Source organism: Carassius carassius, chromosome 39, assembly GCF_963082965.1.
Source record: "Carassius carassius chromosome 39, fCarCar2.1, whole genome shotgun sequence".
In the NCBI taxonomy this organism is placed as follows: Eukaryota; Metazoa; Chordata; class Actinopteri; order Cypriniformes; family Cyprinidae; genus Carassius; species Carassius carassius.
In genome coordinates this window covers 22,888,724-22,916,693 of record NC_081793.1, presented here as the reverse complement: position 1 = coordinate 22,916,693, position 27,970 = coordinate 22,888,724, and the positions used below count along the sequence as shown (strand labels likewise).

General features: G+C 36.4%; 3 protein-coding genes across 4 annotated transcripts in view; all 3 read left to right on the top strand.

The window, feature by feature from the left end:
• Positions 1–4,217: 4,217 nt before the first annotated feature.
• On the top strand, positions 4,218–6,505 carry LOC132121662 (retinal rod rhodopsin-sensitive cGMP 3',5'-cyclic phosphodiesterase subunit gamma-like). Of its 2 annotated transcripts, none has more exons than XM_059531316.1 (4): positions 4,218–4,340; positions 5,037–5,345; positions 5,595–5,635; positions 5,908–6,505. In XM_059531316.1, the coding sequence occupies exons 2-4, from the start codon at positions 5,200–5,202 to the stop codon at positions 5,982–5,984; spliced, it is 264 nt and encodes an 87-aa protein (XP_059387299.1). In that variant the 5' UTR covers positions 4,218–4,340; positions 5,037–5,199; the 3' UTR covers positions 5,985–6,505. The 2 variants fall into 2 exon arrangements, with proteins under 2 accessions (XP_059387299.1, XP_059387300.1); XM_059531317.1 differs by having other exon boundaries at positions 4,235–4,340; positions 5,145–5,345.
• Positions 6,506–8,008: 1,503 nt separating this feature from the next.
• LOC132121654 (nuclear protein localization protein 4 homolog) lies at positions 8,009–18,475 on the top strand. Its single transcript, XM_059531274.1, has 17 exons — positions 8,009–8,182; positions 8,965–9,045; positions 11,277–11,386; positions 11,504–11,731; positions 11,952–12,000; positions 13,031–13,125; positions 13,207–13,330; positions 13,516–13,695; positions 14,110–14,196; positions 14,701–14,772; positions 14,862–14,988; positions 15,237–15,397; positions 15,915–15,986; positions 16,306–16,398; positions 17,129–17,251; positions 17,443–17,545; positions 17,860–18,475. The coding sequence occupies exons 1-17, from the start codon at positions 8,168–8,170 to the stop codon at positions 18,015–18,017; spliced, it is 1,878 nt and encodes a 625-aa protein (XP_059387257.1). The 5' UTR covers positions 8,009–8,167; the 3' UTR covers positions 18,018–18,475.
• Positions 18,476–21,057: 2,582 nt separating this feature from the next.
• LOC132121648 (E3 ubiquitin-protein ligase rnf213-beta-like) overlaps positions 21,058–27,970 on the top strand; it is a 33,298-nt gene continuing 26,385 nt past the window's right edge. The window contains exons 1-17 of the mRNA XM_059531266.1: positions 21,058–21,213; positions 21,973–22,731; positions 22,809–22,970; positions 23,178–23,344; positions 23,428–23,696; positions 23,811–24,055; positions 24,246–24,449; positions 24,548–24,761; positions 24,860–24,915; positions 25,034–25,196; positions 25,277–25,420; positions 25,625–25,723; positions 25,812–25,940; positions 26,126–26,285; positions 26,452–26,619; positions 26,708–26,857; positions 27,320–27,936. Of these exons, the coding sequence (XP_059387249.1) occupies positions 22,001–22,731; positions 22,809–22,970; positions 23,178–23,344; positions 23,428–23,696; positions 23,811–24,055; positions 24,246–24,449; positions 24,548–24,761; positions 24,860–24,915; positions 25,034–25,196; positions 25,277–25,420; positions 25,625–25,723; positions 25,812–25,940; positions 26,126–26,285; positions 26,452–26,619; positions 26,708–26,857; positions 27,320–27,936 (3,678 nt within the window). The 5' untranslated portion in view covers positions 21,058–21,213; positions 21,973–22,000. The remainder of the gene's footprint in view (positions 21,214–21,972; positions 22,732–22,808; positions 22,971–23,177; positions 23,345–23,427; positions 23,697–23,810; positions 24,056–24,245; positions 24,450–24,547; positions 24,762–24,859; positions 24,916–25,033; positions 25,197–25,276; positions 25,421–25,624; positions 25,724–25,811; positions 25,941–26,125; positions 26,286–26,451; positions 26,620–26,707; positions 26,858–27,319; positions 27,937–27,970) is intronic.

Below are 27,970 nucleotides of genomic sequence, written 5' to 3'. Positions count from 1 at the left end.
GAACAGCAAAGCTCAAGCCCAGATTCTTCTTCAACCGTCAGCAGTGTAAAACAGACACAGACTGTCCCAGAACCTGCGGACGAGGGCCCTCCATCTCCCCCCAGCCACTGCTGCATGAGCGGCTGCCATAACTGTGTGTGGATCGAACACGCTGAAAAACTGCTGAAATATTACAGCGATGGTGGAGACAGAGCTCTGGCAGCCATTGAGGAGAACGTTCTCGATGACAACCTGAAGGCGTATCTTAAGATGGAGATCAATTTCCTGAAGAAGTCCTGATGATAGTGAACTTGGGTGGAGATTTACTGAGAGCAGATTCAGAGTATTTCATAGCAGCAACTGTTAGGACGTTTTTAATGGGTGAGTCTGTCAAAAACACATCCCGGTCATATAATTAATAAATTTGTATAATTCCGTACATTTATATAGCACTTTTCTAGGCATTCAAAGTGCTTAACATTGTCAGGGGGTATCTCCTCATCCACCACCAGTGTGCAGCATCCACCTGGATGATGCGACGACAGCCATATTGCCCCAGAACGCCCACCACACACCAGCTTACTGGTGGAGAGGAGACGGAGTGATGAAGCCAATCAGCAGATATGGGGATTGTTAGGAGGCCATGATGGTCGGAGGCCAATGGGCGAATTTAGCCAGGATACCGAGGTCACACCTCTACTCTTTTGAAAGACATCCTGGGATTTTTTTAATGACCACAGAGAGTCAGGACCTCGGAAATCAAAATGAATCAAAATACACCTCAAAATCAAAATGAAGAACATATACAGTATTCTATGTATATTGCACAAAGATTCTTAGAACATAAACTTAAAAAAAAAATAATAATAATTTTATGGCTCTTGACAACTTTCCTCTGAAATCCTCATTTTTGTAATGCATGTAGATGTTTTATATCTGAGGGTTTTTTTGTAAAGTCTTTTATAGTATAGATTTGAAAACAACTGTTTGATGAGATTATGGGGTTTGTTTTCTTTCAGTATTCTTCACAGAATACAGTACAATTTCTAATCATGGAAAATACATATGAAAATGTGAATTTTTTAGGCAGTGTTCAATATTACTGGCTTATAGAACTGACAGATCAGACTATACCAACTATACAACTTTATAAAAAAAACATGTTTTTTCTCTAATATTTTGAAAACAGTATTAAATGTTGAAGATGTTATGTATTTATAGATAAGTTTGATCCTTTTGTATATTAAGAGATTGTACATTTTCTTATTTATCACTTATTTAATGTGATGTGTAACTATTAGTCTCTTGTGCTTACCAATGATGCATTTATTTGACACTAAATAAATTATTTTAAATAAATTGTGTATATATATATATATAATTTATTTAGTGTCAAATAAATATATATATATATATATATATATATATATATATATATACGCACATACAGAGAGAAAGAGAGAGAGAAACAGTAATATTGTGAAGTGTTATTACACGTGTTATTATGTTTTTTGTTTAAATTTTTTTTTTTCATAATTTGCTTTTATAATTGATAACTTCAGTGTCACGTCATCTCTCAGAAAACATTTTAATATTGTTTGGCACTCAACTTCACATTTATTGTTTTTATGTTGAAAACAGTTGTGTTGTATAATGTTTGAAGAACCCGTTATACATTTTATTTAATGGAAACATCAAAAGAACAGCATTTATTAAAAACAGAGCCCTTTTGTATTTTTTTTTTTATATCATCATCCTTGGTCAATAAAAATTTTAACTTCTTTAAAAATCATGTTTTAATTTACATGTGGAATATTTTATGCATGTATTCCAGAAATTAAATTTGAAATTAAATTATCCTGTTTTATGATGGGAAAATTTTCATATTTTATGAAAGGCCTTTATGATGTCTTAGTTAACTTATGAGTAAATCTCGATTCACATCTCAATTCTTCTAACCAATAACTGTACCCAACTGCTGATTCTAATGACACAGGATCATGTGTTTCTCTCTCTGATCAGCTCTTGTGGCATTAGAACCCACATTGGCTGGCTCTGAATAGTCATCAGGGTTGCCTAGCAGCATATTTGATCATGGTATTGGTGGGCATTTGTGGTTTGTTTGACGACAATCATCCTGATCTGAGTACCTGTGAGTCAGCATATGAGGGCTTGATGCCGCGTGCCGGGCCGAGGCGTAAGAGCAGAGCTGTGATACAGCTGCTTGAAGGATTTGTGATGAATGACGTGAAGAGTGGTTCAATATTCTGAGGACAAGATGTACAGAAGACAGTGTGACACTGATTCATGGAGGTCATTAATGGCACTGAAGTTTGAAATGTTTTCTTCCTCTTAGACTTTGAGCAGAATTGAGCATGCAAGCACAAAACAATCCTCTGATATATGAATAAAATATTTATTTGTGCGTCTATGTATGTTTGTGTATTCTATTCTATTACTTTCAAAGTGTGTCAAAAAATAGCAATAGTATAAAAATAAAAAATACTGTATACATTTATAATATAATATTTATGTTATACATTAATATATATATATATATATATATATATATATATATATATTTTTGTGTGTGTGTGTGTGTTTGTATTTAACCCCCCCATACACACACACACACACACACACACATATATATATATATATATATATATATATATATATATATACACACACTTTCTGTATGTTAAAAACACATATACAGTAGATATACTGTATGTGTGTGTAGTATTTTACTGGAATTATGTACATTTATTTAGCATTTTTTAAGATTTTAAATTCCAGATATCCAGAGTATATGTTAAAAAATTATTTAACATTTTTAACATCAAATCAAAGTGTCAGTTTGAATTGGTGGGATGGTTCAGATAACAAGCAGGGATAAGAGTTAGGTGTTTATTGAGTTGGGTCATCACAGTAATCTCACAAGCTAATTATTGATTGTTAGAGCACATGAACCCCACTAACCCAGTAGATTTCAGTAATTGATTGATTCCTCTTTTGTGCCTCTTCAGTGAGTCCTCATATCTCATTAACCACAGACGGGACAAGGGGCACATTCGACCTCATGACCTTGCACTGATGTTGTGGGGCCAAATTCTGACCCAAAGACAATTATGTGCACCCAGTTACCCATAAATACCCCTTTAACACATCAACACATTTAAATTTTCCTGCTACAAATAATTTATATGTATCTTTTATAGTTATATATTATATTATATTGAAAGATGACAAAAGACAACTAAAAAGATGTTTCGCAAAATGTTATGTTCTGCAGATAAAAATGAACTAGATTTACTCATCCATAACAAAGGACTTTTTGAGCTGTAGTTCATCCTAATCACAGATTTCATATTATTTAACTGACAACAGCTTGTCAATAACAAAGAATCTCATTATCAATGGAGCAATACAGATGGCCAGATGCCTTGATGAAGCTAAGTAATCTGACTGCAGATCTAGACAATGTAATCAACTAATTAAACCTCCAAATTGTAATCTAGTGTCTTCAGCAGTAATTGTTTTTGTGCTGTTGAGTCGCTAATGAACTCCACTGGATAATGTTATGGACCCCCATGGATGTGGGTCTGTTGTGTAACAATCATAGAAAGCTGCAGAACAAAGAAGCTCTAGAAGAACGCTACCTGCTAAACACTCTTTCCATTATAATATCAGGTGTAATTCGATCAGCAAATCCCATCTCAAAAGAGTTAGCCTATTCTAGAAACCTTCTGAAAAGATTCCTGTTTGTGGCCTTTCATATATATATATATATATATATATTCATAATTATATTCATAAATATTTTCCTTTAACTTTAAGTAAATTCTTCAAGCACTACAATTATGCAGAATGCGCTGCATAACCTCCACCTCAGAGGACCTTACAAACCGCTTTTAGATCATCCAAAAGTCAGATTCGATTTGAAACAAAACCAAGCCTGTAAAAAGTGGCCTCATCAAGTGCAATAATATTTTATGAGTCCAAATACAGTTTGAGGCCACTGTCTATGCAATTTATTATGGATAAGGCTGTATGTTGTTTTATTGTATTAAAAATCTATAGGATATGAAGTTAATACATAAGTTGTTAAAAGCACATGGTGTTACACAAATACACATTAAATGCATGCATCCATATTGTCTTCATCTATAGTCGAGGGGATCAGGGAGGGAGGCGTCCCTCTCCTAATCTTCTGAGAGGGCCAGAGAATATAAAAGACCTATAATCCCCGCACCGCTCATAAAGAAAGCCGAGTGTTCACATCCGCTCCTCCACTGGAGAGACATACATAAGAAACAGTGCAGCTGCACCCAGTCAACAGCCTGTCAATCAACAAACCGGTGAGTACAGCCATCGAATATTTAAGGAAATAAGGTTGTTCTGTAATAAAATTTTCTAACAATGTGTCAAAAGATAAAAGCACTGTAAGGTATTATGGGTCTTGAAGAGGTTTTGACTACAGCATGCCACTTATTATATGGGTACTTAATGAATAGTATATTGAATTGAGTTTAAATTATTTTATTTGAGAACAGTGGACCATCGATGCATATAAAAGACATATAAAGTTGCCTGGGATAAGTCATTTATACAGTGTAGTGATAATTTTGCATAACCACAGAATGCCAAAACTGACTAAACCTAATGTTCCCAAAAATGGTATAATTATTTTTATACAGAATTTCTGTATGATATCAAAACTTTAAATTGAACAATTTCAATTCATAATCAATTTTTTTTTTTATACTGTTTAAGTAACAATTGTGCAACAGGCATCAGTCATTGTCTCTGAAGAATATAACTGAAGGTCATATTTTGACTCTTATCTTTTCTGTTTGCTCAGCATGTTTTGGTGTTATCCCACCTCTTATCAGTAAGAGGATTATGGGTATAGTTTTCTCAGTCTGGGGTTGCTGCCATGGATATTCATTAGGTGTCAGTTTGACCTAACCTTTCTAGCCTAATGTGTAATTTAAAAATGTATGTGTTTTAATGTGTTTGTATGTGTCACAAAGTTCTACATTTTTCTTTTCCAGAATGCAGGCAAAATCCATTTTACAAAAAAAAAAAAAAAAAAAAAATTCTAGATTTCATTGGGTGTGAACTATAAACTCACTCCAGTCTTTCTGATGCATTTACATCAGCACTACATCACGGGTAGCGAATACAAAGAAAAACGACCAACCGTAACTAACAGCCATGAATCTTGAGCCACCCAAACCAGAGATCAAATCAGTCACCCGTGTCACCAGTGGTCCTGCCACACCACGCAGAGGACTGCCCAAGTTCAAGCAGAGGCAGACTCGCCAGTTCAAGAGCAAGCCGCCAAAGAAGGGTGTCCAAGGGTAAGTTAGACAGTAAAATCAATAATCAAAATCTTTTTGACAATGGCTTTGAGATATTCCACACTTCAGTCATGCTTTAATTAAAATATTCAATGTTCAATAATTTGACAACATGACTGTTCTAAAAATATACTGTATTTTAAAAATATCTCATTTAATTTAACCAAATGTGTCTAATTCAGAATCTTTTTCGATTTTATCTCATTGATTTTTTTAATTGCGTTTATTTTATTTATTTATTTTTTACAGTTTCGGAGATGACATCCCTGGCATGGAAGGTTTAGGCACTGGTAAGTATAATCTGCATTTCTCCTCACGTATTTTGCCGTAATGACAACATCACATACCATCTATTCTAAGCTGTCCTTGTCTGAAATGATTGGTCTGATCAGATGCATGCATGTCAGACAAGCCTCTCATACTGGCCATCATCAATGATCCTATATGATATCTTCTGACATTACTGTGATTAAACAGACCTGAATGCTAACTGGCCATCAATCTGCTTAAGTTAACTCTTTGAATGATAGATGAACTTATGTTCCTGTGTTTCTACCCACAGACATCACTGTCATCTGCCCCTGGGAGGCCTTTAATCATCTGGAGCTTCACGAGCTGGCTCAGTATGGTATCATCTGAGCCTATACCTTCCCATCATCCTCTGTGCAGTTAAGACCCCTTCCAGTCATGTTCTCCAAAGCACCTGCCTCCATCCCAGCCATCGTCTCCAAGTGGACCGTTCTTAGTTTTATAACAGAATAAACACACAAAACAGCAACATTTATAAAAATGGGAAAACGAAGAAAAATCTACATAAAAAAAAATCTATCTGACTATCCATCCCTCTGGTTTCTTTTCTTTCTTGCAGTCTAAGAACACTTTCTGCTCAAACTATAGAACAGAGAAGATCCAGTCAGATTGCATTCTGTTTACTTAGAAAAACTGCTGCTCCTTTTCTTTGCTCTCGTCTTCTTTTTCTACTCTCCCTCCCTGTTTTCTTCTGGAACACGAAACATACGGAAGCAAGACAGCCTCTGAGTGAGTAAAAGCAAGACACGTGCCCGTGAAATGCCTGGCTTCTCATTTCACGTGCCTCGGTGCCTCCTCTGTCCACCTTCGTCGAGTTGATTAGAAAAGATCAAAATCCTGTAGAGGTGAAACACCCTTTTAAAGTTTCAACCTTTTCACTCCCTTTTTAATTTCTGAGTATTCTATGTAAGGATACCCTGAGGAACCATTCATTTTGTAATATCATATTTGCTTTGTGCTCTGCAACCCCGTCATTCAGTGCATCCATATGTTAGCACACATACAGGCATGATTTCATTTTTTTGTTTGTTTCAGTAAATCTCTTGCGTGACTGTAAGGGAACAGTGTTGGGCTGTCATGTCTTGTGTTTTTATTTCATCCGTGATCATTTTGTGTAGTTATTTCATTTTTCATCACCATCATCTGTCATCTTCATAAAAACATCCCTCTTTATCATTGTGTCCCATTTTAGTATCGTTTCTATCTAATGCATTCATTCCTTTCCATTTCTATATTTCATTTTATAATATCATTCATTATAGTTTAATCTATTCATTCAAATGTCCTGTCTCTTTTATAAATGTATGATTTTCTAGCCAATAATTCTTCTAAATATCAGAAGAATGTCATGAGTGTCAAATGAGTGTCAGTTTATGTATCTTTCACTATTGTGTTATATGTTCATTCATTCGTTTGTTCATCCATTAGTTTGGTTACATTATAGGTTTTTCATTTTTGTAAAAAAAAAAAAAAAAAAAAAAGCCCATTTCCTGCACAGTCAGATCTTCATGTATCCACATATAAAATGATATATCCAAAGTAAATTCTTTGAAAAGATGTGGTTTGCACAAGCATTAACATATGTTACTTTTTTTTGTACAGATCCTTTATATGTGTTAAGATTGTGTCCTTCTGAATCCTCTATTTCTGAGTGGGGAGTTCTTCAGGCCTGTATTTTGCAGACAGTGTTTCAGACAGAACATGCATCCGTTTTGAGGGCATGTTTGGGGCTTGACAACATCAGCGTGTAAAGTGAAGATTTCTCTCTACAGGATGAGATCAAAATAAAGCTTGAAAAAAAGAGAAAAAAATAATTTGCTTGTTTTCATGCATGGGGAAAAAAAGGCAGAGCCGAAACATTGTTTTTAATAATATAACCGATTGTTTGAATAGACCACGGATGAAATATTTTAAATGTATTTACTTACTTTTTTCTTTTTTTCAAATGTAATGCATTAGCTATTTAAAGAATCAACTCCCACCTGTTGAATAAAATGTAAACTAATATATAGACTTAAAAATGAAGCCTATATAAGTAATTTTATTTGTTCAGAGAGTGGTTTGATTTCTACTTTAGTGCTGGATGGGAAACATCTATTCAAAACATAAATTAAACACGCAAAATATAGAAACTATTTATTAAAGTATAAATAAGACGTTATAAAAATGTCACCGAAGAAAATGTGTATTCTATATAATGCATCTAGATAATCTCTAAAAGGAAAAATTTGTAGCAACAAAAAATATATAAATCATTTAAAAAGTGTTGTTGCTGTTTTTATTTACTTACAATAACAATAAACAAACATAAACAGGAACACGACATTTATCTCTTTGTTTCTCTCCGTCGACGTTAAGCAGGATCCCGTCATAGCCCGGACTCATTTAGATGTAGCACCGGCTCTATGAGTTTGGCATCGCTGCATAGATCCGAGAAGATCTTAAAACAGCGATATTAAAATACGTCAACTCTCATATCAGCGACGTCAAGAGGGGCAGTTAATCCCATCAGCATGGCGGAAAACATAGTAAGTGTCAGTCTGCGTGTGCATTTAGGCAGTTTAAGTGAAGTCTGTCATCCAGTGATGAGGCAGCAGAATTGTTAGCATGATGCTAATGATCAGACTCAGCCAGAATCGTTCAGAAACACATTAAATACAAAAAAAAAACAGCATTTATGTGTGTGCTCACCACTCATCTGACTGATTTAGCTTATGATTTACAGCTGAGGTTTATTATTTCGGCTGGGTTGACTTTATTTAGCTTGGCACAGGTTGATGAAGACAAGATATGTCAGTGCAAGCTCTTCTCAACTGCTTATTAAAGTCTAGATGCAGATTTTCACTTGAAAAAATAACGAGATACTAAAATAGAAGGTAATATGATTGCTTAGTTTTCGTGCTTCTTGTAGTTTTATATCTGGGAAGTGAAGTGACATTGAGTAACTTATGAAGTGCTTTGAATGGCAAGTGATGTTTTGTTTTGGTTTTTGTATTAAGAAACAAAACAGTGCATGAGTTTGGCTCTGTGTTAATATTATATGTCATTCAGTGAGATTTTCGGACTTGGATTCATAGACCTCTGTGGCAGTTTAGTGAGTGTCAGATGTGTTTTCTCTTATTCATATTGGCTTGTTTTGTGCTGATCAGTAGTTTTGCTCTCATCTCATTTGAACTTCTAGCTTTTCTGTCCTAGTAATACTGTGCTAGATCTATGTGAGAAACAAGCATATGAGTGAACAACAAACATACTTTTTGTAGTAACCATAAACTTCCTTTCCCTTCCCTTATTAATGTTTATTCATTGACAGATCATCCGTGTCCAGTCTCCAGAGGGGATGAAAAAAATCGCCTCAACAAAGCGAGAGACGGCTGCAGCTTTCCTCAAGAAGGTATAAGGAATAAAGATTTTGCACTAGACATAACTCTTTGCTATTTTAAAAGCTATTATTATTATTTATTGTTGCTTAATTGACACTGACAGAGTAGGTGTTACTATTCACCACAGATAGCTTCCATTGTCATGCCTTTGCACTTATGCAACAGTAAAGTCAAAGCCAACCTCTCTGTTAAGAAGCTGAGAATAACAGTACAACACAGCGGCAGATCCTCTGAGTCATTAAATAGTGCTGGCACAGACTCCTTTTCTAGTGCTAAATGTTGATTTATTAATGAGACTGCTTTGAAAAAGGAGACCTATGTCTATACGCCGCAGTCTCACACAGATGTGGTCCACTGTGACATGCATTTCTGCTGCGGTGCATAGCTTGATGGGTGCTGTGCTTGCAGTAGAGGCAGGAATGAACAAGGGCTTGGGGCCAAAATGCCACTGAAAGTGACCACAACTCTAATATAAAATGTAGGGCACTTATAGTTGATTTAATTTTTTTTATTTGTTATCTAACAATTGATGCATCTCATAAAATTCTATTTCTAGGTCTGACTAGTTATGTTTTTATTGTAGATAATAAAACCAGAAGAAGAAAAAGGTAGTTACCTAATGTCAATCTTTGATTATTATGTCATTGGGTAAATTGTATTATAATAGAAGTCATAGAGATTTTTGGATGATCTTTTGAGACGGGCTGAGGGTTTGTGTGTGCCTGATGCAGACCCTGCAGGGCCCATTAAAGATTCATGTCTCACAGCGGGAGGGTGGAGTGAGCTGTCTCACCATTTAATTTTGGGATTAAATGCCAGGAAGGAGACAGAGAGATGTCGAGGGGTCTAGCTTTGAAAAATATGTGCTTGTTCATCTTGTGTTCTGGTGCATGGATTATAAAAAATGCACACTGCGTTTTTTAAAAGGCATCCTTTTTTTTAAAGGTATGTTACAGTTAAAAGTTACATTTAGGACATAGTGCCCTGAGTGAGCAGTAAAAGCTTTTTCTGATTGAATTAGTAAAGATATCGGTCTTCTGCTGGGTTTTCAGTTCCCTAATGGACAGTCATTTGGACATTTGTTTCTGAGGCAGCACTTTTTTAGAGTACTGTTCTCAATTATGTTGTTACCAGAACCATCTAGTGGTTTTTATCAAGTTTGGATTCGGAACAGTCTGTCATGCTACGAATGAGTTCTCCTTGGACAGGTGTTCTATGAAATGTACTATGAAGATTCTTTAGATGAAGAATTTAAGAACTGGATTTGCTATGATAATGGCATCACATCTTTGAAAGATACTCAGGGTTTTGTTTGAGGCACTTAATAAGGGAACTACATATTTACATATACCTGTGAACTGACCGTTTAAAATTTTTGTCGTAAGATAAATTTTAGGAAGAAATCAATTAACTGTTCAGCGAGGCTTTCTTTTCATCAAGGTATTCTGAAAAAATGTATCACAGTTTCCACAAAAATATTTAGCAGTACAAATTATTTTTTTAATATACTTTTGTTTCTAGAGCATCAAATCAGCATATCTTAATAATTTCTTATGGTTCATGTCACACTGAAGACTAGAGTAATGGCTTCTGAAAATTCAGCTTTTCCATCACAGAAATAAATTATGCTTTAAATAATATTAAAATAGAAAACTTAATTCATAATATTTCATGATATTGCTGTTTTTACTATATATTTGATCAAATAAATGCAGCCTTGGTAAGCGCAAAAGATTTTTGCCTTATCATGCAGAGAGTCTGACTACACAACTTATGCATTCCACTTGTTTTTTAGTTAAAGATTCAGTAGCTTATTAATTGGTTAATTTTTGCATTATATATGTATGTATAAATGTTTGGAAAGGAGGATTTTTCTTTGGATCATAATCTCAGATACTTTCTTTTCCTCTTTCTCTCATGTACTCTACTCTCATAACCTCATTAGAGTTTATTGAATTTTAACAGCATGGCTTTAGAGACTCATGGTCCTGCAGTCATCACTCACCTGCACAATCTCTGAAAGGCAAACAATCAGGAATGCCGCTTCACATTTAAAATGTCTGTATTATTTAACAGATCCACATTTTATCAGCTTATTAGCGGAGGCTCCAAGACAAGGATAAGACAAATGGACAAGGAAAGTCCAATCGCAGCAGTAATGTTAGATCCACCATTTCCAGGAACAAAAATTAGAGATTTGTCAGCTTCTTGTTTCTGACATTCTTTGCTGCTTTCTTGCCAGGTTGCCAAAGAGTTTGGGTTCAGTTCAAATGGTTTCTCTATCTACCTGAACCGGAACAAGACTGGAGAGATTCTGTCACAGAACAAGACTCTCAGCCTGCTGAAAATCAAGTAAGTGCACCGTTTTGAGAGATTGGGTTTGCCCAGTTGTGCACATGTGGTTGTGTCATGAAAAGAGCATTTTATATGCATAAACTTGACGTAAACTGGTTTTTCTTTGTCTTTCAGGCATGGCGACATGCTCTTTCTTTTTCCATCCTCAGCTGGACCCTCCAGTGAGAACATGGACACAGCTCAGCCTCACACCTCTTCTTCCTACCCTTCCTTCCCTTCATCCTCTTCATCGTCATCTTCCTTATCCCGTTCACACTCTGCACCACAGATCCAGGAGGACGAGATTGACCAGTATCTTTCCAAACAGGAAGGAAAGATCTACAGAAACAAAGACCCCCAGCTGTGAGTCTGCCTCCTTTTCCACACTGCCTTGGAAACTGTTTTTTTATATATTGCATATATTTCCAGAACCAGGTGGATTTTTTTAAGTTATTTTCATGCCATACTTTGGAGGTACTGCGTTATGTAACCTGTTGAATAAGTCATTGCAATATAAGAACTACAGAGTACTCAAGACATATATTTATATGTTTATAAAGCATTCTTTGTCATTGTTTCTCAGGTGCCAACATGGTTCTATGGGGAAATGTGTTCACTGCGTACCTTTAGAGGTAAGAACTTGTGATCCTTCCCTTGGAACGCAAGAATACTGATGGGAAGATGGGTCTAACCTAGTGATTCTCAACCAAGGCACCTCAGCAAACTCTCAAGACTTAAATAAGCTTTAATGATTTAAAATAAGCTAATATGTGACCCTGGACCACAAAACCAGTCTTAATTTGGGTGGTGTTGGCGCAGTGGATAAGACACATGCCTTTGGTGTGAGAGACCCGGGTTTGAATCCACTGTGAGACACCAATGTGTCCCTGAGCAAGACACTTAACCCCTAGTTGCTCCAGAGGCGTGCAACCTCTGACATATATAGCAATTGTAAGTCGCTTTGGATAAAAGCGTCAGCTAAATGAATAAATGTAATTTGCTGGGGTATATTTTTAGTAATAGCCAAAAAAAAACATAGTTTGGGTCAAAATTATCGATTTTTATTGTATGCCAAAAATCAGGATATTAAGTAAAGATCATGTTTCATAAAGATATTTTGTAAATTTCCTACTGTAAATATATCAAAACTTATTTTTTAATTAGTAATCTGCATTGCTAAGAATTCATTTGGACAATTTCAAAGGTGATTTTCTCAGTATTTTGACTTTTTTTCCAGATTCCAGATTTTCAAATAGCTGTCGGCCAAATATTGTCCAGTCATAACAAACCATTCATCAATTGAAAGATTATTTATTAAGCTTTCAGATGATGTATACATCTCAATTTAAAAAAATGGCACTTAAGACTGGTTTTGTGGTCCAGGGTCACATATAGCTTAAAATTAAGTTGAAAACATGTTTATTTATTTTTATTTGTTCCCTCAACAAATATACTTTTTATTTATACAGTCTCTGAAAAGTTGGATCTGTGAGGGATTTTTAAAAGTGTGATTTCTAGACCGGGAGGAGGTCATGGAAAATAATTAAAATCCTAAAATGTTGTGGAAATGTATACATTTAATTATTTTAGAGTAGAATTGCTGATCCACATGACATAAAAATACAATGTTGCCATTTCCTCATTCATTTTCTGCTTTAATAGCCTTTCGATGAAGACTATCTGAACCACCTCGACCCACCGGTCAAGCACATGTCCTTCCACGCCTACATCCGGAAACTCACCGGCGGAGCAGACAAGTTAGCGCTTTTGGGAGCTCTCTACTCTCACTCAAATAAGATTTGTGAGAAGTGATTTAATGAAGTTTTCCTGTCTCTCAGGGGGAAATTTGTGGCTCTTGAGAATATCAGCTGTAAGATTAAATCTGGCTGTGAGGGACATCCGCCCTGGCCAGAGGGCATCTGTACCAAGTGCCAACCCAGCGCCATCACCCTCAACAGACAGGTACACTGCTCCTCTCAGTCTGTATCATAAACATCTTACTCTTCAATCGCATACAGACAAACTCCTCACTAATCAATTTCTTGAATTAAAAATAAAGTAAATGAGCACTCCTTGAGGGGCAGCATCATATTTCTGTCCATGTTTTTATCTGTTGAAACTGCAAAAAAAAAAATCTTGCGTTGCAGAAATATCGACATGTGGACAACATCATGTTCGAGAATCATACCATTGCGGACCGTTTCCTTGACTTCTGGAGGAAGACGGGTAACCAGCGGATGGGGTATCTGTACGGACGCTACACAGAGCACAAAGACATCCCTCTCGGCATTCGAGCTGAGGTTGCCGCCATTTATGAACCTCCTCAGGTGAGAGACTCACCTGTTGTTGACTGTTGTCGGAAGATATTTCTTTTGTTTCTGCTAAAATGACAAAACTGCTGTCTTTCAAACTTTATTTAATGAAACTAGGAATTGCAATATATTAAAATAATTTAATAAAATAATAATTCAAGTAATAGAATACTTTAATTCCAGATGTTTTATTTCATATTAATGAATTTAATAAATGTAATTCAAACCAATGATAAAATTTGATTTGAAGAGCTCACTGACCATATCTGCCATTTAATCCAAATCGCCCCCCAACGATGAATAATATTTTGTTTAAATTGAATTGCTGTAGTTTAATCATGCCTGTATCAAACGATTTGATTTAAAACTGTCAAGTATTGTTTAGATGATTTGTGTTCTCTTTCTTTCCACCTGTGTGTTTTGACTCAGATTGGAACCCAGAACAGCTTGGAGTTGATTGAAGACCCCAAGGCAGAAGCAGTTGAAGAGATTGCTGCAAAACTGGGCCTACGGAAGGTGAATCTTTTTCCATGCCTTTTTAAAATCGGGGGCTTTCAAAGAAATAACATTTTGTTATATAACAAGTTGTTGCAAGTTTCCTTGGGGGGGCGGGGAAGAGAGCATGATTGCTTTAAACAACACTAAACATACAGGGATGGCTCCCATAAGTACCATCTATCTATCCATTTATATTTATATATATATATATATAAACTGCATCTATATCTTACCAATTGAGGTGGGAGGCTGAATAGTTTTAGTGTAGATCTGCTGTACGTAGTGAGGTCATCCATCCATCCCATGGGGCTCTCTGATGGGATTTTTAGAATTCCTCTCTCTTCACACCTCTATGGCTTCCAAATGATACTTTCACATTACTGTTTGATGGGACGATAGACGTGACCTGATCAGTCGATGCTCTTGTTACTGCCTGAACATGTGGAACAGCTTCCAAATGTAGTTGTGTCCAATAGAAAATGTAAAGCTGTTTTGATTAGTAATATTGGCTGATTTTTTCAGGTGGGGTGGATTTTCACAGATCTTCTGTCAGAGGACACCAGAATAGGCACTGTCCGCTACACCAGAAACAAGGTCAATTGGCAAACGAAAGATGAGCATTTAACTAACTACATGGTGTATTCTGATACCATTATTGATTAGTGGGTTTGTCACCTGTCCAGGATTCATTCTTCCTGAGTGCTGAGGAGTGCATCACAGCCGGTCACTTCCAGAACCAACATGCCAATGCATGTCGGCTTTCCCCGGATGGCCATTTTGGATCCAAGTTTTTCACAGTGGTGGCAACAGGTATGCAGTATATTCTGCTGCGGTTCTGTTTTCCAGTATGGTGATAAAATCAAAAGCCTGTGTTGTGTCAAAAGCCTGTGTGGTATATAGTTCATGGCCGATAAATCAGTCTCAGACTATGGCATTTTTTGCACAGAACATTTTATTGGGTACCCAGGAAAACTTAACAGCTTTAGTGCTAAAAGTAGTGTCCTGAAAAATAAGTATGGATTTGACTAGTTTTTTTTTTTGTTTTGGTCCATTGGCAGGTGGTCCCGATAACCAGGTGCACTTTGAGGGGTATCAGGTTTCCAATCAGTGCATGGCTCTGGTGAGGGATGAATGTCTACTGCCCTGCAGAGATGCTCCTGAACTGGGTTATGCCAAAGAGTCCAGCACAGAGCAATACGTCCCTGATGTCTTCTATAAGGTACTGGACTAAAACACTCCTGCTACAGATGATCATTCACACAACATGTTACTAAAGACAGGTGCTTAGGATGCATGCTCATACACTACTATTACTAAATCTTCAGTGTGACATGATCCTTCAGAAATAATTCTAATTAGGTGCTCTAGAAATATTTTTATTATCAATGTTAGAAATGTTTATGCTGCTTAATATTTTTGTATTGTACCTATAATAGAAAAATATATAATTTTAAATAAAATAAAGAAAAAAATATTTGAAGTCTTTACTGTCACTTTTGAATAATTTAATTCCACCTTTGCTGAATAAAAGTATTAATTTCTTAAAAGTAAATCAAAACATTTTAAACTGAAGTGTACATTTTCTCATTTTTGTTCCAGCTTGTAACTGTAACCATAATCGACCCTTGTAGGGTTTGACTGATAGTTGACACTACTTCTCCAGGAATGCAAGGGATTAGTTGTCAGTGATGCATGAAAAGGTTCACACATTTTCCAATCTTTTTCTTCACCTCCAGGATAAAGACAAATTTGGCAATGACATCACACATTTAGCCCGACCACTGCCAGTGGAGTACTTGATCATTGACGTGAGTAACAACCACACACTTTCACACTGATTTAGAAAAAAAAGCCAGTGTTTTGATACTACTAGATCTTTCAATACTAATAGATATAGATCTTATCCTCTCAGGTTTGATGCAAAGACATAGAGTAAGTGGATAAGTGCTCTCTAAAACCCATTAGAGAGCCATGTCCAAATGATGGGACATGAAATTAAGCTGGCAGTAATCAAATGGCCCATTCCTAATTGGCCCACTGAAGCTTCCTTAGTTAAATGCTATAATAATAAGTTAATATTGTATTTGTCTTTTGTTCATTATTGCTATTTAACCCTCTGTTTTTCAGATCACTACCACTTTCCCAAAGGACCCTGTGTTCACTTTCTCCTCTACTCTTCGCTTCCCCATCGAAAACAGAGATGCTCTGGGAGAGACCCAGGTACACATATAGCGTTAGAAGTCTCTTTAGTCTAGGAATGATGTTTTAGATGTGTCATATCTGGAGACATCTCACAGCTTTTCTTGGTGAACATGAGCATAAAACTCTTTGGCTGCATTTACACTGGCATAAAAAAATCAGATTTTTTGCTCACATCTGACACACATTGGAATTTGTTGCACACATGTAAACACAAAAATCAAAAAAGCCAGGATTTTTTTTTTCGCATCAGATCTGAGCAACTTCCAAATGTGGATTTTAATGGTAGACATATCCGATATCTGGACGTCTGACCTGTGTCTAAACACACACATCCGATTCCCAAGAATTCCAAATGCGAGGGCGACATGTTCGACCATAAAGATAGCGTTTTAATGCCTGTGTGCTGCTGTATGCGCTCGCATTTTATTGAGATGGAAACTTAAAATTGCACATTCAGGACCTCGTTTTCAACCTCTGCCCAGTGAATTTTCGATAAAATAGCATACCATGTGCATATAAAGCGATCACTCACAATCAATTTGGGCGGGAATTATGTAAATACAGATATCGGATACCAGTTGTGTCTAATTTAAATGTATGAGAGATGGGCCAAAACATCAGATATGGATCTGTGCATCAAGGCTTGCAGTGTAAATGCAGCCTTTCTGTTCTAACATCAATTACTGTGGTCAAATGTACCGTTCTTTTGAAATATAGAATTGAAAATAGTTTATTTATGTGTGTGCAGGACTTCCACAGTTTAGCGACATATCTTTCCCAGTGTTCTTCCTCCTCCTCCTCCTTCCTGGACATTGTCTCAGACTTCCATCTGCTTCTCTTTCTTGTCACCAATGAGGTCATGCCCTTACAGGTAAGTTATTCATTGTATTTATCTATATAACCACACATATTAGTTTCTCACACTTAACCTATCATTATTTTTTTTGGCTCTTCAGGTTGTCATGTTTGGTTTTTATCTTTTTTTTTTTTTGTACTTCTTATAAGGAGTTTTTACATGTATTTTGCATGATGACTTCATCTCCTTCTCTCTGATGTCTCCAGGACAGCATTGGACTTCTGCTGGATGCAGTGAAGACATCCAATGAGGAGCTGGCTCAGACCTGGAAGAAATCTGAGCAGTGGGCCACAATCGAGCAGCTCTGCAGTGAGTTGTACTAAACATTGTTTTTTAAGAATGTAATAGTTAGAATTTATACAATGTTAATGTTTCTGTACATTTTTTGAATTCGCTCTCTATTTTATGTTTTCAGTTTTTGTTTAAATTTGCTTTGTATCATTTTTGGTGAGCTTTTAAATACGATCATTTAGGTTTAATACATTTTTTTGAACTTTTCTAGTTCAATTTAAGTTTATTTCTAGGTAGTAATTTTAGTGTTATAGCTTATTTCAGTTTTTCAGTATTTTTTCAATAGGTTTTACTAACTAGCAGATCATTAATTACTCTTATGTTAATCCCAGGCACAGTTGGAGGGCAGCCGTCGGGATCTCTGGATTATGCCATGGGCGGCCCAACTCTCCCCCAGGCCTCTTCAGCTGTGTGGTCCTGCCTCCACTGCACATTCATGAACCAACCTGGCACAGAGCACTGCGAGATGTGCAGTTTGCCCCGCAGCTAAAACCCCACGAATCCAGGCTGCACTGTACATCCCACCGGGAACAGCAGTGAGAGTGGGCGTGCTTCCCTGTATTCCTGCCATTTTAGTATGCCTAATTCTTAACTCCTCTCCTCCCTCACGGACTGTGTCGCATCTAATGCTGATGCCAGCCGTGTGCCCGAATATGCGCCCAATCCAATGCTGTGAGCTGCATCACTTTGATGATGATTGATAGCCGAAGATGATGGATTGTACCCATGTAGCACTCTCTGTGTGAGCCCAGTGCATTCTGGGACTTTTATTTTGACAAAGCACTTGGGTGAAGCTCCTTCCACCCTCCTTATTTCCCTTTGCGGTCCAAAATAACCATTCAGCACCATTGGTGAAACACAATCAGTTTTTCTGATATTAAACGTCTTTCCCTAACTCTCACTGATGTTGTTGTGTATATAATAAACCGAGAAGAAATAATACTCTTATTTAAGTGCACAAGATTTTATATGTTGAGGGAATTTACTTTTTCAAGCCCAGTTTGAAGTGAACATGCAGCTGAAGGAGCTTTGTTGTTTGCAGCACTTGGTTTGCATCATCATGGTTTCTTAGATCTGTTCAAAACACTTTCTTCACCCAGTGTGCATGCTTGCTTTATTTTCTTTTATTTTTCAAAAGACTGTTTTGATAGACGATGAGTTTCTTTGGGTGTCAATACTGAATGCTTGATTAGATTGAAGGCGAAGTGTTGGTTTAACTGCAGAACCAGAGAGCGGTTCCTTTACCCTCAAGATTGTAATTGGTCGTTGACTTGTGAACGTTAAGAAGCTATGCTTTGAATGCGGATTGGTTGACGTTTGCTTTGCAAAAACTGTAATTGGTCGTTGACTTGTGAACGTTAAGAAGCTATGCTTTGAATGCGGATTGGTTGACGTTTGCTTTGCAAAAACTGTAGCCACTCAACTTTGGTGCTGGTACCCTTTTCTGCACCTCATCACCCTTTCAATACAAATTTCCCCTTCCACCCCCTGGAGCTTGTCCAGATTTCAATTGTGGGGATTTTTTTACCACCGTTTAGCCCTTAAGGAGTCTGTATCATTGCACCTTTTAAAGGGTTCTGTCAGGGCTGTCATTGAACATGCTCACTCGCCTGTTGGCCTCACATCTGATTGATTGATTGATAGCGACAGAGCTACAAATATAAAAACAAAGTCTAATCTTAGTCCACTTGATGGATGTCTTTGCTTTGGACTTTTTGTAAATCAGTCTCATGATCTTCTGTACTTGTCTGTGTAGTTCAACAGACCGATTTTACTGGCTGGAAACAGGGTTATTCTGTCTTCTGACTGCCATTTACATTTGGTCATGACTTAGTGTTTTAATAATCAGCCCAAAGACATCTCTTAAATATGCATTGAGGACAATTTCAGCCCTCTGAAATGATCTAGATGTTTACATTTTTGTTATCTTTTCTAGAGTTTTTTCTTTTTTCTCAAATGCACCCATAATTTCCAACATTCTAAAATTCAGTCTATCGGTTCACTTAAATGGGTGCACACTGATTAGTGTTCACAGAATGAAATCAGATTTTTGCTTTAAGGTGCAGATTGCTGTGCTTAGGCCCCATTGGCACAAAACACAGGTGCCCCTAGTTGTATGCTTTCAATTGGTTTTGGGGTTTTAAATACAAAAAAAAAAAAAAAAAAGAATTGTTCAACAATAAACCAGATTCCTTTGGATGTTGTGGTCTTGTCTTTTTTTATTTCCTAATTTTGTGTTTGGAAATAACTTATTTAGGTTTCAGCAGCAACTTTTTGGTTACAAATGTTTGCTGTTTTTGTCCTAATGATTCATTATCATTGATCAGGCCTGTGCTGCTTGATGTATTGCTTTAGGTCTACTTCAAGGGCTCTACATAGATCCCATACAAACTGAGCATGCGTCACTTCACTTTATTATTCAATGTGGTTCAAAGTATGTTACACAAACTAGTCACTTGTTAGCAAAAATATGATTGTATCCTGAGGGTGAGTTTTAACAATGTTTTTTAAAAATGTCTAGGATAATTTATGTTTGAATGATTCTTAAAAGTAAAGGCTGAAGAAGTTTCACCTCCAGCCTGATCAGAAGGACCTCATGTGTGGCAGATGAGTCGCTGGAATGCTGAGGTAAAATCTGCAATCTCAGACTCATTTAGATTCTGTCTAGTCCTCTTAATTTTATACTTTCACCTACTTCCACAGAAGTCATGACCAGTTTTATGGGACATTTGTAGATCCTTAGAGATACTGCTGCCAGTTTTTCAGTTTTTTTTTTTTGCTGCCAGATACTGCTGCAAAATTTTTATTTTGTTTTTACCTTTGAACTCAGTTCCTGGAAGAGGTGACTAGTGACTGGCATGTTGTTGTTAATGTCAGTATGGTTATAGCTGATGTGGACGTGTGAACATCCATGTCATTGAAAATAGTTAGGTATAGAAACTTATACATCATATTTGTAATATATTTTAATTTAGCAATTATGTGATATATTATTGCTTTAAGAAGTATTATTTTCTCTGTTTCCCGATAAGCTATTTAGATAGCTATTTAGCCTATTTAGATTTTTAAAAATTTCTAATTAAATTATTGGTTAGGTATATCAAATATGCATGAAAAAAAACAACAACAAAAAAACAGATGGCTTCTTAATTTATAAAACCTTTTATTTCTCCCATACAAAAGTGGAACCCAAAGTGGAGTGGGACTACAAAACTGAAAATTAAATATTTATATTTAATTATGTATTTCAAAAAAAAAAAAAACTATAAAAGCTTTTGAAATGTTATATATTTATAAAGAATATTTAAATTGATTAATAACTCTAAATATTCAAACAAAACATGCTTTTATTTTATTTAGTTTTTGTTTAGTTTTTTTGGAATGCAAATGAAGGTTTTCAAACAGAGATTGCGACAAAGAGGCAAAATTTACGGACTGCACCTTTAAGAATCAGATTAATATTCACCATGAGTTAAGCTTTCGTTAGTTGTGAGGCGGGAACTGCCAGGGTATAGAAACCAGCTGGTGAAGCGAAACCGAAAGTGTAGCGAACGCAATAAGAAGCAGAACGTAGGAGAGTTACAACACATAGTTCGGTTTTCTGACAGGAGTGAACACTGTTCAGGGAGAGCGACTCTCCAAAACATGCACCTGTCGTCTTTTTACAATGCCAAGGATTAATTCAGGTATGTCGTAATGTATTTTGTTGTTTATATTATAGACAATCGCTATTTATTTATTTATTTATTTTTTTTTGCAAACGATACTGACAATGGTATATGATTCATCTGTTTTTTCAAATATATGCAGTTTTTAATTATATATGGTCAAATTTACCTACATTTAACTGTATTTAGACACTTTTTACATTTCTCTTTTAAGGAAATGTGTGAGGCAGTATTATGTCTGATAAATGAAACCTAAGAGAGGTTATGAGGAAGTTATTGATGAGCAGAGATGGTTATAAGATTGAATTATGAGCTGTGGAAAAAAAAAAAAAAAAAAAAAAAACCTTGATTTTGAGATGTGTCCTTGCAGGCTATGCGACATTCTGTGATTCCTTATGATGAAATATACTATAGTCATTGTATAGAAACCATATTTTCACTGTAGTTTTCGCAATAAGATCATATAGGCTAATTACCACAGGTAAAATCATGGATGGCTCCTTGCCACGGTTAGACAATGGTTACTGTACAGCCAACTATGACATATGATATAGAAAATCATAGCTTAAATACGTTAAAAACAATACTTGCAGCAGTACCTCCCTCACTACTGATTAATAAAAGTAGACCTATAGTAAAACCAAAATGATTTTTTTTTTTCATTTAAAAATGCATACAGTTGATTATATAATTGTGTATGTTACATTCATATTACATACATATTAAATATTTATCTTTGAAAATCTTTGACTTTTGAACCTCTTTTGCAATGACCAGGAAGCAACAAGCTGTGAGAAGTTAAACAATGACAAGGAAAAGAAAGAGTGGAGGGAAAGGAAAGGCAGGTGCACAGAAGCAAGGGGGCCAAAAAAGAGATGGTAGCACATCATCATCATCCAGAACACGTTCACATAACCAAGCAAAAGGCAAGCAAACTAGTCACCCAAGCCCGGCCAGATCCAGATCCAGAGGCCATGGACAGCCCGGCACGGGTGCAGCAGAGCCAGAACCGCTGAGTAAAGAGACGCAAACAAGCTCAAGTGGGTTTGAAAACAAGGAGACTCAGACAGAGACTGTCAGTCAAGCAACACAGCAGACACAAACAGAGCTCAATGCCAACACAGAGACAACAGAAGCATCACAGCCAACAGAACTCTGTCCTGAAAATGTTAAGATGGAGGTGGAAACTGGCCTGTCAAGAAAAAAAGGAAATGAAAGTGATGGAGAAAAGAATGAAAGTGCTGAGAGGAAAAAAAGAAAAGTGAGTGAAACAAGGGAAACTACCAAGGAGACAAAAGAGAGGGCCAAACTATCAGATGTTTGCAGAGAACAAGATGAAGATAAGCAGAAAGATGCAGACACAAAGGAAAAACATTCCGGAGGAGATTCGCAGAAAGACTCAGTCAAGTCAGGAACAGAAGAACCAAAATCGTACGCAGCAGCCGCTGCAACAGTAAATACTAAAGAATCTAAGGAGAAGAGAAATCAGACAGCAGAGAATCAGGCCAGCTCAGTGGAAAGCAAAAGAGCTCAGAGGTTTGTAGCCTTGTGCTTATCAGGTCAAGTTTGTTGATTTATGACTTCTGATGCTTTCTATTTTTTTCTTTTATTAGAAATCCTTCCCCTGCGAGGCATTCAGCTGAAGGACCAATGTTCACCTTCTACATTTATGCTGTTCTGGACAAAAGATTCAGATTTAACAAAATGAATGATTCCCTGTCACTCATTCCCTTTCAATGGAATGAACCTATTAAACTAGAGATTACAAACTTTAGGTAAGTTTCTCTTTCATTTCCATTTTAATTTCATTTCCTATATACACACACACACACGCACACACACACACACACACACACACTTGTCTATAGTGTAGACTGACAAGTGCAATATGTATGAGAACATGTAACTGATGTTAAGGAATGAGATTTTTGTGTTGTAAAGTGTAAGTATATTTTATGGTCATGTTATTTTTTGTTACTTAGGGGCCTACGCCACGATGGGTATTTCATTGAAGCATCATTTTCAGTTCCAGAAAGTGCTGTAAGGGGTTGCAAAATAGGATATAAGTATGCAGTGAATCAGAGACAAAACCAGACCATGGAAATAGCACAGAGATATGTTGAGATCCCTGCTGACAATACTGTGAAAGGTACCAAAATCTGAAAATTGTTTTTTGTACTATTTACTGTACATGTGTGATAATAATGTCTCATCTTGTTGTTGCATTTCCAGAACTTCACCTTTATGAAGGCTATATAAGCTGTTCAAACCCAGTATCTGTTCAAGATTGGGTAAAGAGTTGGTTTCAGTCTGAAAGAAAAGAGATTTGCAAAGGCTGGGAGACCTCTGCTCGTGTGTTATTGGACAGTGTTTTTCAGAAATGGCAGCCATCTAACCCTGAGAGGAACAAGACATTTATACAACAACTAAATGATTACAAAAAAGGTTTTCAATCCAGGTTGTTGCAATTCCCTGAGGGACTTGCACCATTTCCAATAAAAGTATGTGTGAGCTCTTTATAGATTTAAAATTCTGATTCTGATTCTGATTTATTCCTTTGAAGAAAACTTACTTGCAGAGTAAAATGTCTATAAGTGGACTCATTTTTGTTTTAGGTCTCAGATCTAATTTCTGCTAAACTAAGTATAATTTTGAAAGGAGCTCCAGAAGTTAAAAAATCAGAGAGCCTCACTGGGCTCAAATCATTGGAAGTGGCCCTGTCAGTGTTCCAGGTGTGCCAGGGCTGTGGTGTGGATCTCAACACAAAGGACTGGGGTAAACTCTGCCAAGTTGTCTCTAAATGGACTGCTTCTCTTGGAGAAATGCAAACAACCCTAACAGCTATTCCATTAATTGACTTGTGAGTAAGGTTTATTTGACAAATCTATGGTTTTAGAGAATTTGATTTTTGGATCCCTTAATACACAGTATAAAGCAAAGGCTTTCCAACTGAATAGATGCTATTATTTCCATATTTAGTGGGTATGTCTTAAAATACTTTCGTAATTTCGTAATTTCGTAATTACTTCATAATTTCTATGTCTTTACAGCACTATGGTGGGACTGATGAATCTGTGTGCAAAGAAGCTGATCTCAGAAGTGGTGTTACTTGTTCCTGTCCTTCATTTACTGAGAAAGCCAGGGGCAAAGTCAGATCCAGGCTCAGCTATGAACGAACAGAGATGGGCAGGGCTTGAAAACATAGAGTATCCATCATTTAGGGAGGGAATTAGAGGATCGCCTGACAAAAGGAGGTTTGTCTGAATACCTTTAGAGGAGCATTTTTATTATCAAAATTTCATAATGACTTCAGCATGAACAGGAGAGATGCATGTCTTCCTAAATTTTGCAGGATGGTCCTTCAGCTGATCAAAGATAACTTATCAATGACCAAAGATAATCCTTACTTGCTGAAAAGCTGGCTTTCCATTGTGGCATTTGAGGATGTCCCTCAGTTTGTCCAGTTGACAGCAATTGATCCTGAACTCCTGATCCAGAGCCTGATGTATAGAATGAAGGAGACTGAACAATACACTAACTCCAACCATACAGACAATAACCTGGAGGTATCTGATGATAGACATATAGCTTACTTTACAGGTTTTGCATTTGGCACAGAAAGAAACATTTTCATACCAACAAATGTTTGCTTTTTAAATTGTAGGCGACTGAAAAGGTTCTGAATCTCTTGTTGAAGAGGGTTGATGAGGACAGAGAATGGTACACAAGTTTATTAAATGTGGTGTTTTTTTAACTTAGTAATCTTGTGTTTAAAAATGTTTTTTTTTTTTTTTTTTGATATTAGGCAGGTATTAATGCAGAATTTCTTTAATAACAGTATCACAGAGTCCAAGTCATCTGGCTTAATCCTTCAGTGTTGCAGAAGTGTTCACAAGAGCGCTTGCAAAATCGCTCAACTTGTCCCACAATACAAAGTCCCAGTGCTCTCGTTCCAACTTCTGCTTAAAATGGCTGAAATTCATCATGATCATTTTTCAAAGGTACTATATTATTGAGATCTTCTTGAAAGCAATTTTAAGGGTGGGTTTGTGTCTTTGTAAGAAAAGTGTTTATTTTGCAGGGTGGAGAGGAAATGAAACAAAAGCAAAGCCAGCTCTTGTCCACACTCACTGACATTCAAAGAGATTTCAGTAAATGGAGAGATGGGCTGCTACACAATCCTCTGATGCAGGAGTCCAGATTTGCTTACCCTAAAGAAATACAGGTGTAGTAATTGATACACTTGATCAACTTAAAGTTTATGCTAGATTTTAATAATGTGGAAAACTTCTTCAGACACTGTTCACTGTTTTTGAAGTCTACCAAATATCTTTGTACTATACAAATTCTCAGGTCAGAGAATTTGTTAGGTGACTGGAACTGTAAAATAGTTTTTCTTTTCTTCGTCCTTTTAATTCTTTGTTTGTAGTTGTGGAATGATTTGTATGGGATTGAGTGTTCATTACCAGGCGTCTCTGAAAACTGGAAGGGTTCATTAGACCGAGACCTGAGACAGAGACTGTCCCATGTAAGTTCAAAACTTCATTTTTAAGTATATACATTGAAAAATTGTACATAATGTCTGTCACAATCCTCCATTTTTTTTTTTTTTACAGATCTCCAACACTGACACGATTGCTGTATGCTGTCTGGTGATGTCAGCAAAGACTATTGAGAAAAGTCATGCAAACCTTCAGTCTTGTTTCAAAGAGATGTGTCAGGCTGCTATAAAGAACCAGTGTCAGGTAATGTCAACTCTTCATGCTGAAAAAAATTATATTGTTTATTATTTTTGCAGTATTGTTGTATTGCATATGTCACTCATTCTCTTGTTTTCTGTTTGCAAAAAAAAATAAAAAGTGGGTTGGTGTATTTGTAAGTACATCTTGTTCTGGTACCTTTTTGTATTTTTTCTTTTCTTTCCTTGCAGGCAAATAAGGAAGGAGACCTTTTACACCGTCTTTTTACCAAGCCAATTTCATGGCCTGTTGTGTCCTCCATTATTGTGGAGTCAGCAGCTCGCTTTGGAGAGGATCATGAAGGTCGTCTACTGGACTCACAGTCAGCAATCAACTTCCTCTTGTCTCAAGGTGCAATGACTTATAAGATTCATGGTTTTAATATGGTCTAACAACAAAGTGAACAGACAGAAAAAGAACACTTGGACACAGTTTAAGAATCCTTCATGTATATACCTAAATACATTATGGGCAGAAGTTGTTCATTAACATAGTGTCTTATGTTTCATTTTCACAGACAAATGGAATCAGTGGAAGTTGGAAGATGATGCTAGCCATTTAATATCAGATAGTCAATCATTCTTAGGTTCTCTAATTCAGACCCTTTGCCAGGGAAGTATACCCCTGGGCCACTTTAAGACCATCTTTAAGTCTAAAAGTCAATTTGCGAAGCTTTACAACCAGTGTAAGTGTTATGCACTTATTATCATTACAACTTATAGAGGTCTCTTTCAGCACAAGTTTATTCATCATTTTGTTTACTTTGAAATTAGATAAGAAGAACAACAAAGAAAATAATTTCTCAATCAATGTGTCAGACCTACTCATTCAAAGAGAAGATGACCTTAAAGCCTTTGAACAACAGAAGGAGTACATGACCAACCTTATTAAAATGTTGGGGAAGATTACTGATGTTATAGATGGTAAGGAAGTTACCTTGGGACAGGTTTTCATACTTTTTTTATGCCAAGGATCTCCAAATATGATGAACCCCTTGTGAGGAACCCCCTTTCTAAACTATGAAGATGAAAGACCCATTCATACTGTGTCTGAAGAGTGTTATATTATAAAGACAATGTGTTCCCAAAACTAAATAATTGGCATTGTTGCATTACCTGGAGACAAAGCAAATTCATTTGATATTTTCTGTAAATGATTTACTTTCTATAAAGTTGACAGTGAAAAGATGTTTTAAAAATATATTATTTTTTAATTCAATTTAGATTTGTTTTTAATTTCTTACTGTTAAAAATGAAAGCCATCAATAGAATCACAGGAAAAAAATCATGATCAATGTCATGATCTCTGAATGAGACTATAATAATATCAAAGTTGGTATTTGTATTTACACTAATTGCATTAAAACTGTCATGACTTTGCCTCAGTACCAGAGGTTTCTTCCCTTGAAGACATGGTCAAAACCAACCTGCAGACTGTAGCTCTGGACGAACTGGTGGAAGTGCAGACATATTTCTCCAAAGAAGATCTTGACAAAAAAAACACAAGGGGAGTGTTATTCTACAATGTGGATCTGCTAGTCCTAGACATGGCACGGGAGATGCATGAAGTGAAGACCAGTAATATTATTCTATCTTTATGGCGAGAAAAGGCAACCAAATTTTTTATGCCTGGTCCTCAGCTTTTATCACTAGACCTTACAGAAGTCCATGACAGAATCTGGAATCCTTGTCTCACTGACTTCCTTGAACTTGGTCTGCGGATTGCAGTTGGAGAAATTTGTTTTAAAGAGGTGGACCAAGCTTTGAAATGGTGCGAGGACAGGGGTGAAGGAAATCTTTTAAAGAAAGAGCTCATTTTGTTGGCCAGTATGCTGAAAAGCCATCAGTATCTGGAAGAGAAGTGGCCAGAGCAACGTCTCAGTCAGATTCAGGAATACAGACGCCTTTACCACGCTGCGGAATCTGCTGAGGTCATACTAAAAATAAAAGATAGGTTGGGACTACAAGGAGGCTTCAGCCATATTCATAGCCTGATTCAAGTGGTAAGAGATCAATCAGTATTTTTATTACATTATA

What these genes read in the sequence shown, in the direction of transcription:
- LOC132121654 (XM_059531274.1), top strand. An exon ending in CTGCAGCTTTCCTCAAGAAG is followed by an intron (nt 9,046 to 11,276) that starts GTATAAGGAATA and finishes CTTTCTTGCCAG; the next exon opens with GTTGCCAAAGAGTTTGGGTT. An exon ending in CTCAGCCTGCTGAAAATCAA is followed by an intron (nt 11,387 to 11,503) that starts GTAAGTGCACCG and finishes TTTGTCTTTCAG; the next exon opens with GCATGGCGACATGCTCTTTC.
- LOC132121662 (XM_059531316.1), top strand. Translation starts at nt 5,200, where the DNA reads ATGAATCTTGAGCCACCCAAACCAGAGATCAAATCAGTCACCCGTGTC. An exon ending in CCAAAGAAGGGTGTCCAAGG is followed by an intron (nt 5,346 to 5,594) that starts GTAAGTTAGACA and finishes TATTTTTTACAG; the next exon opens with TTTCGGAGATGACATCCCTG. An exon ending in CATGGAAGGTTTAGGCACTG is followed by an intron (nt 5,636 to 5,907) that starts GTAAGTATAATC and finishes TTCTACCCACAG; the next exon opens with ACATCACTGTCATCTGCCCC.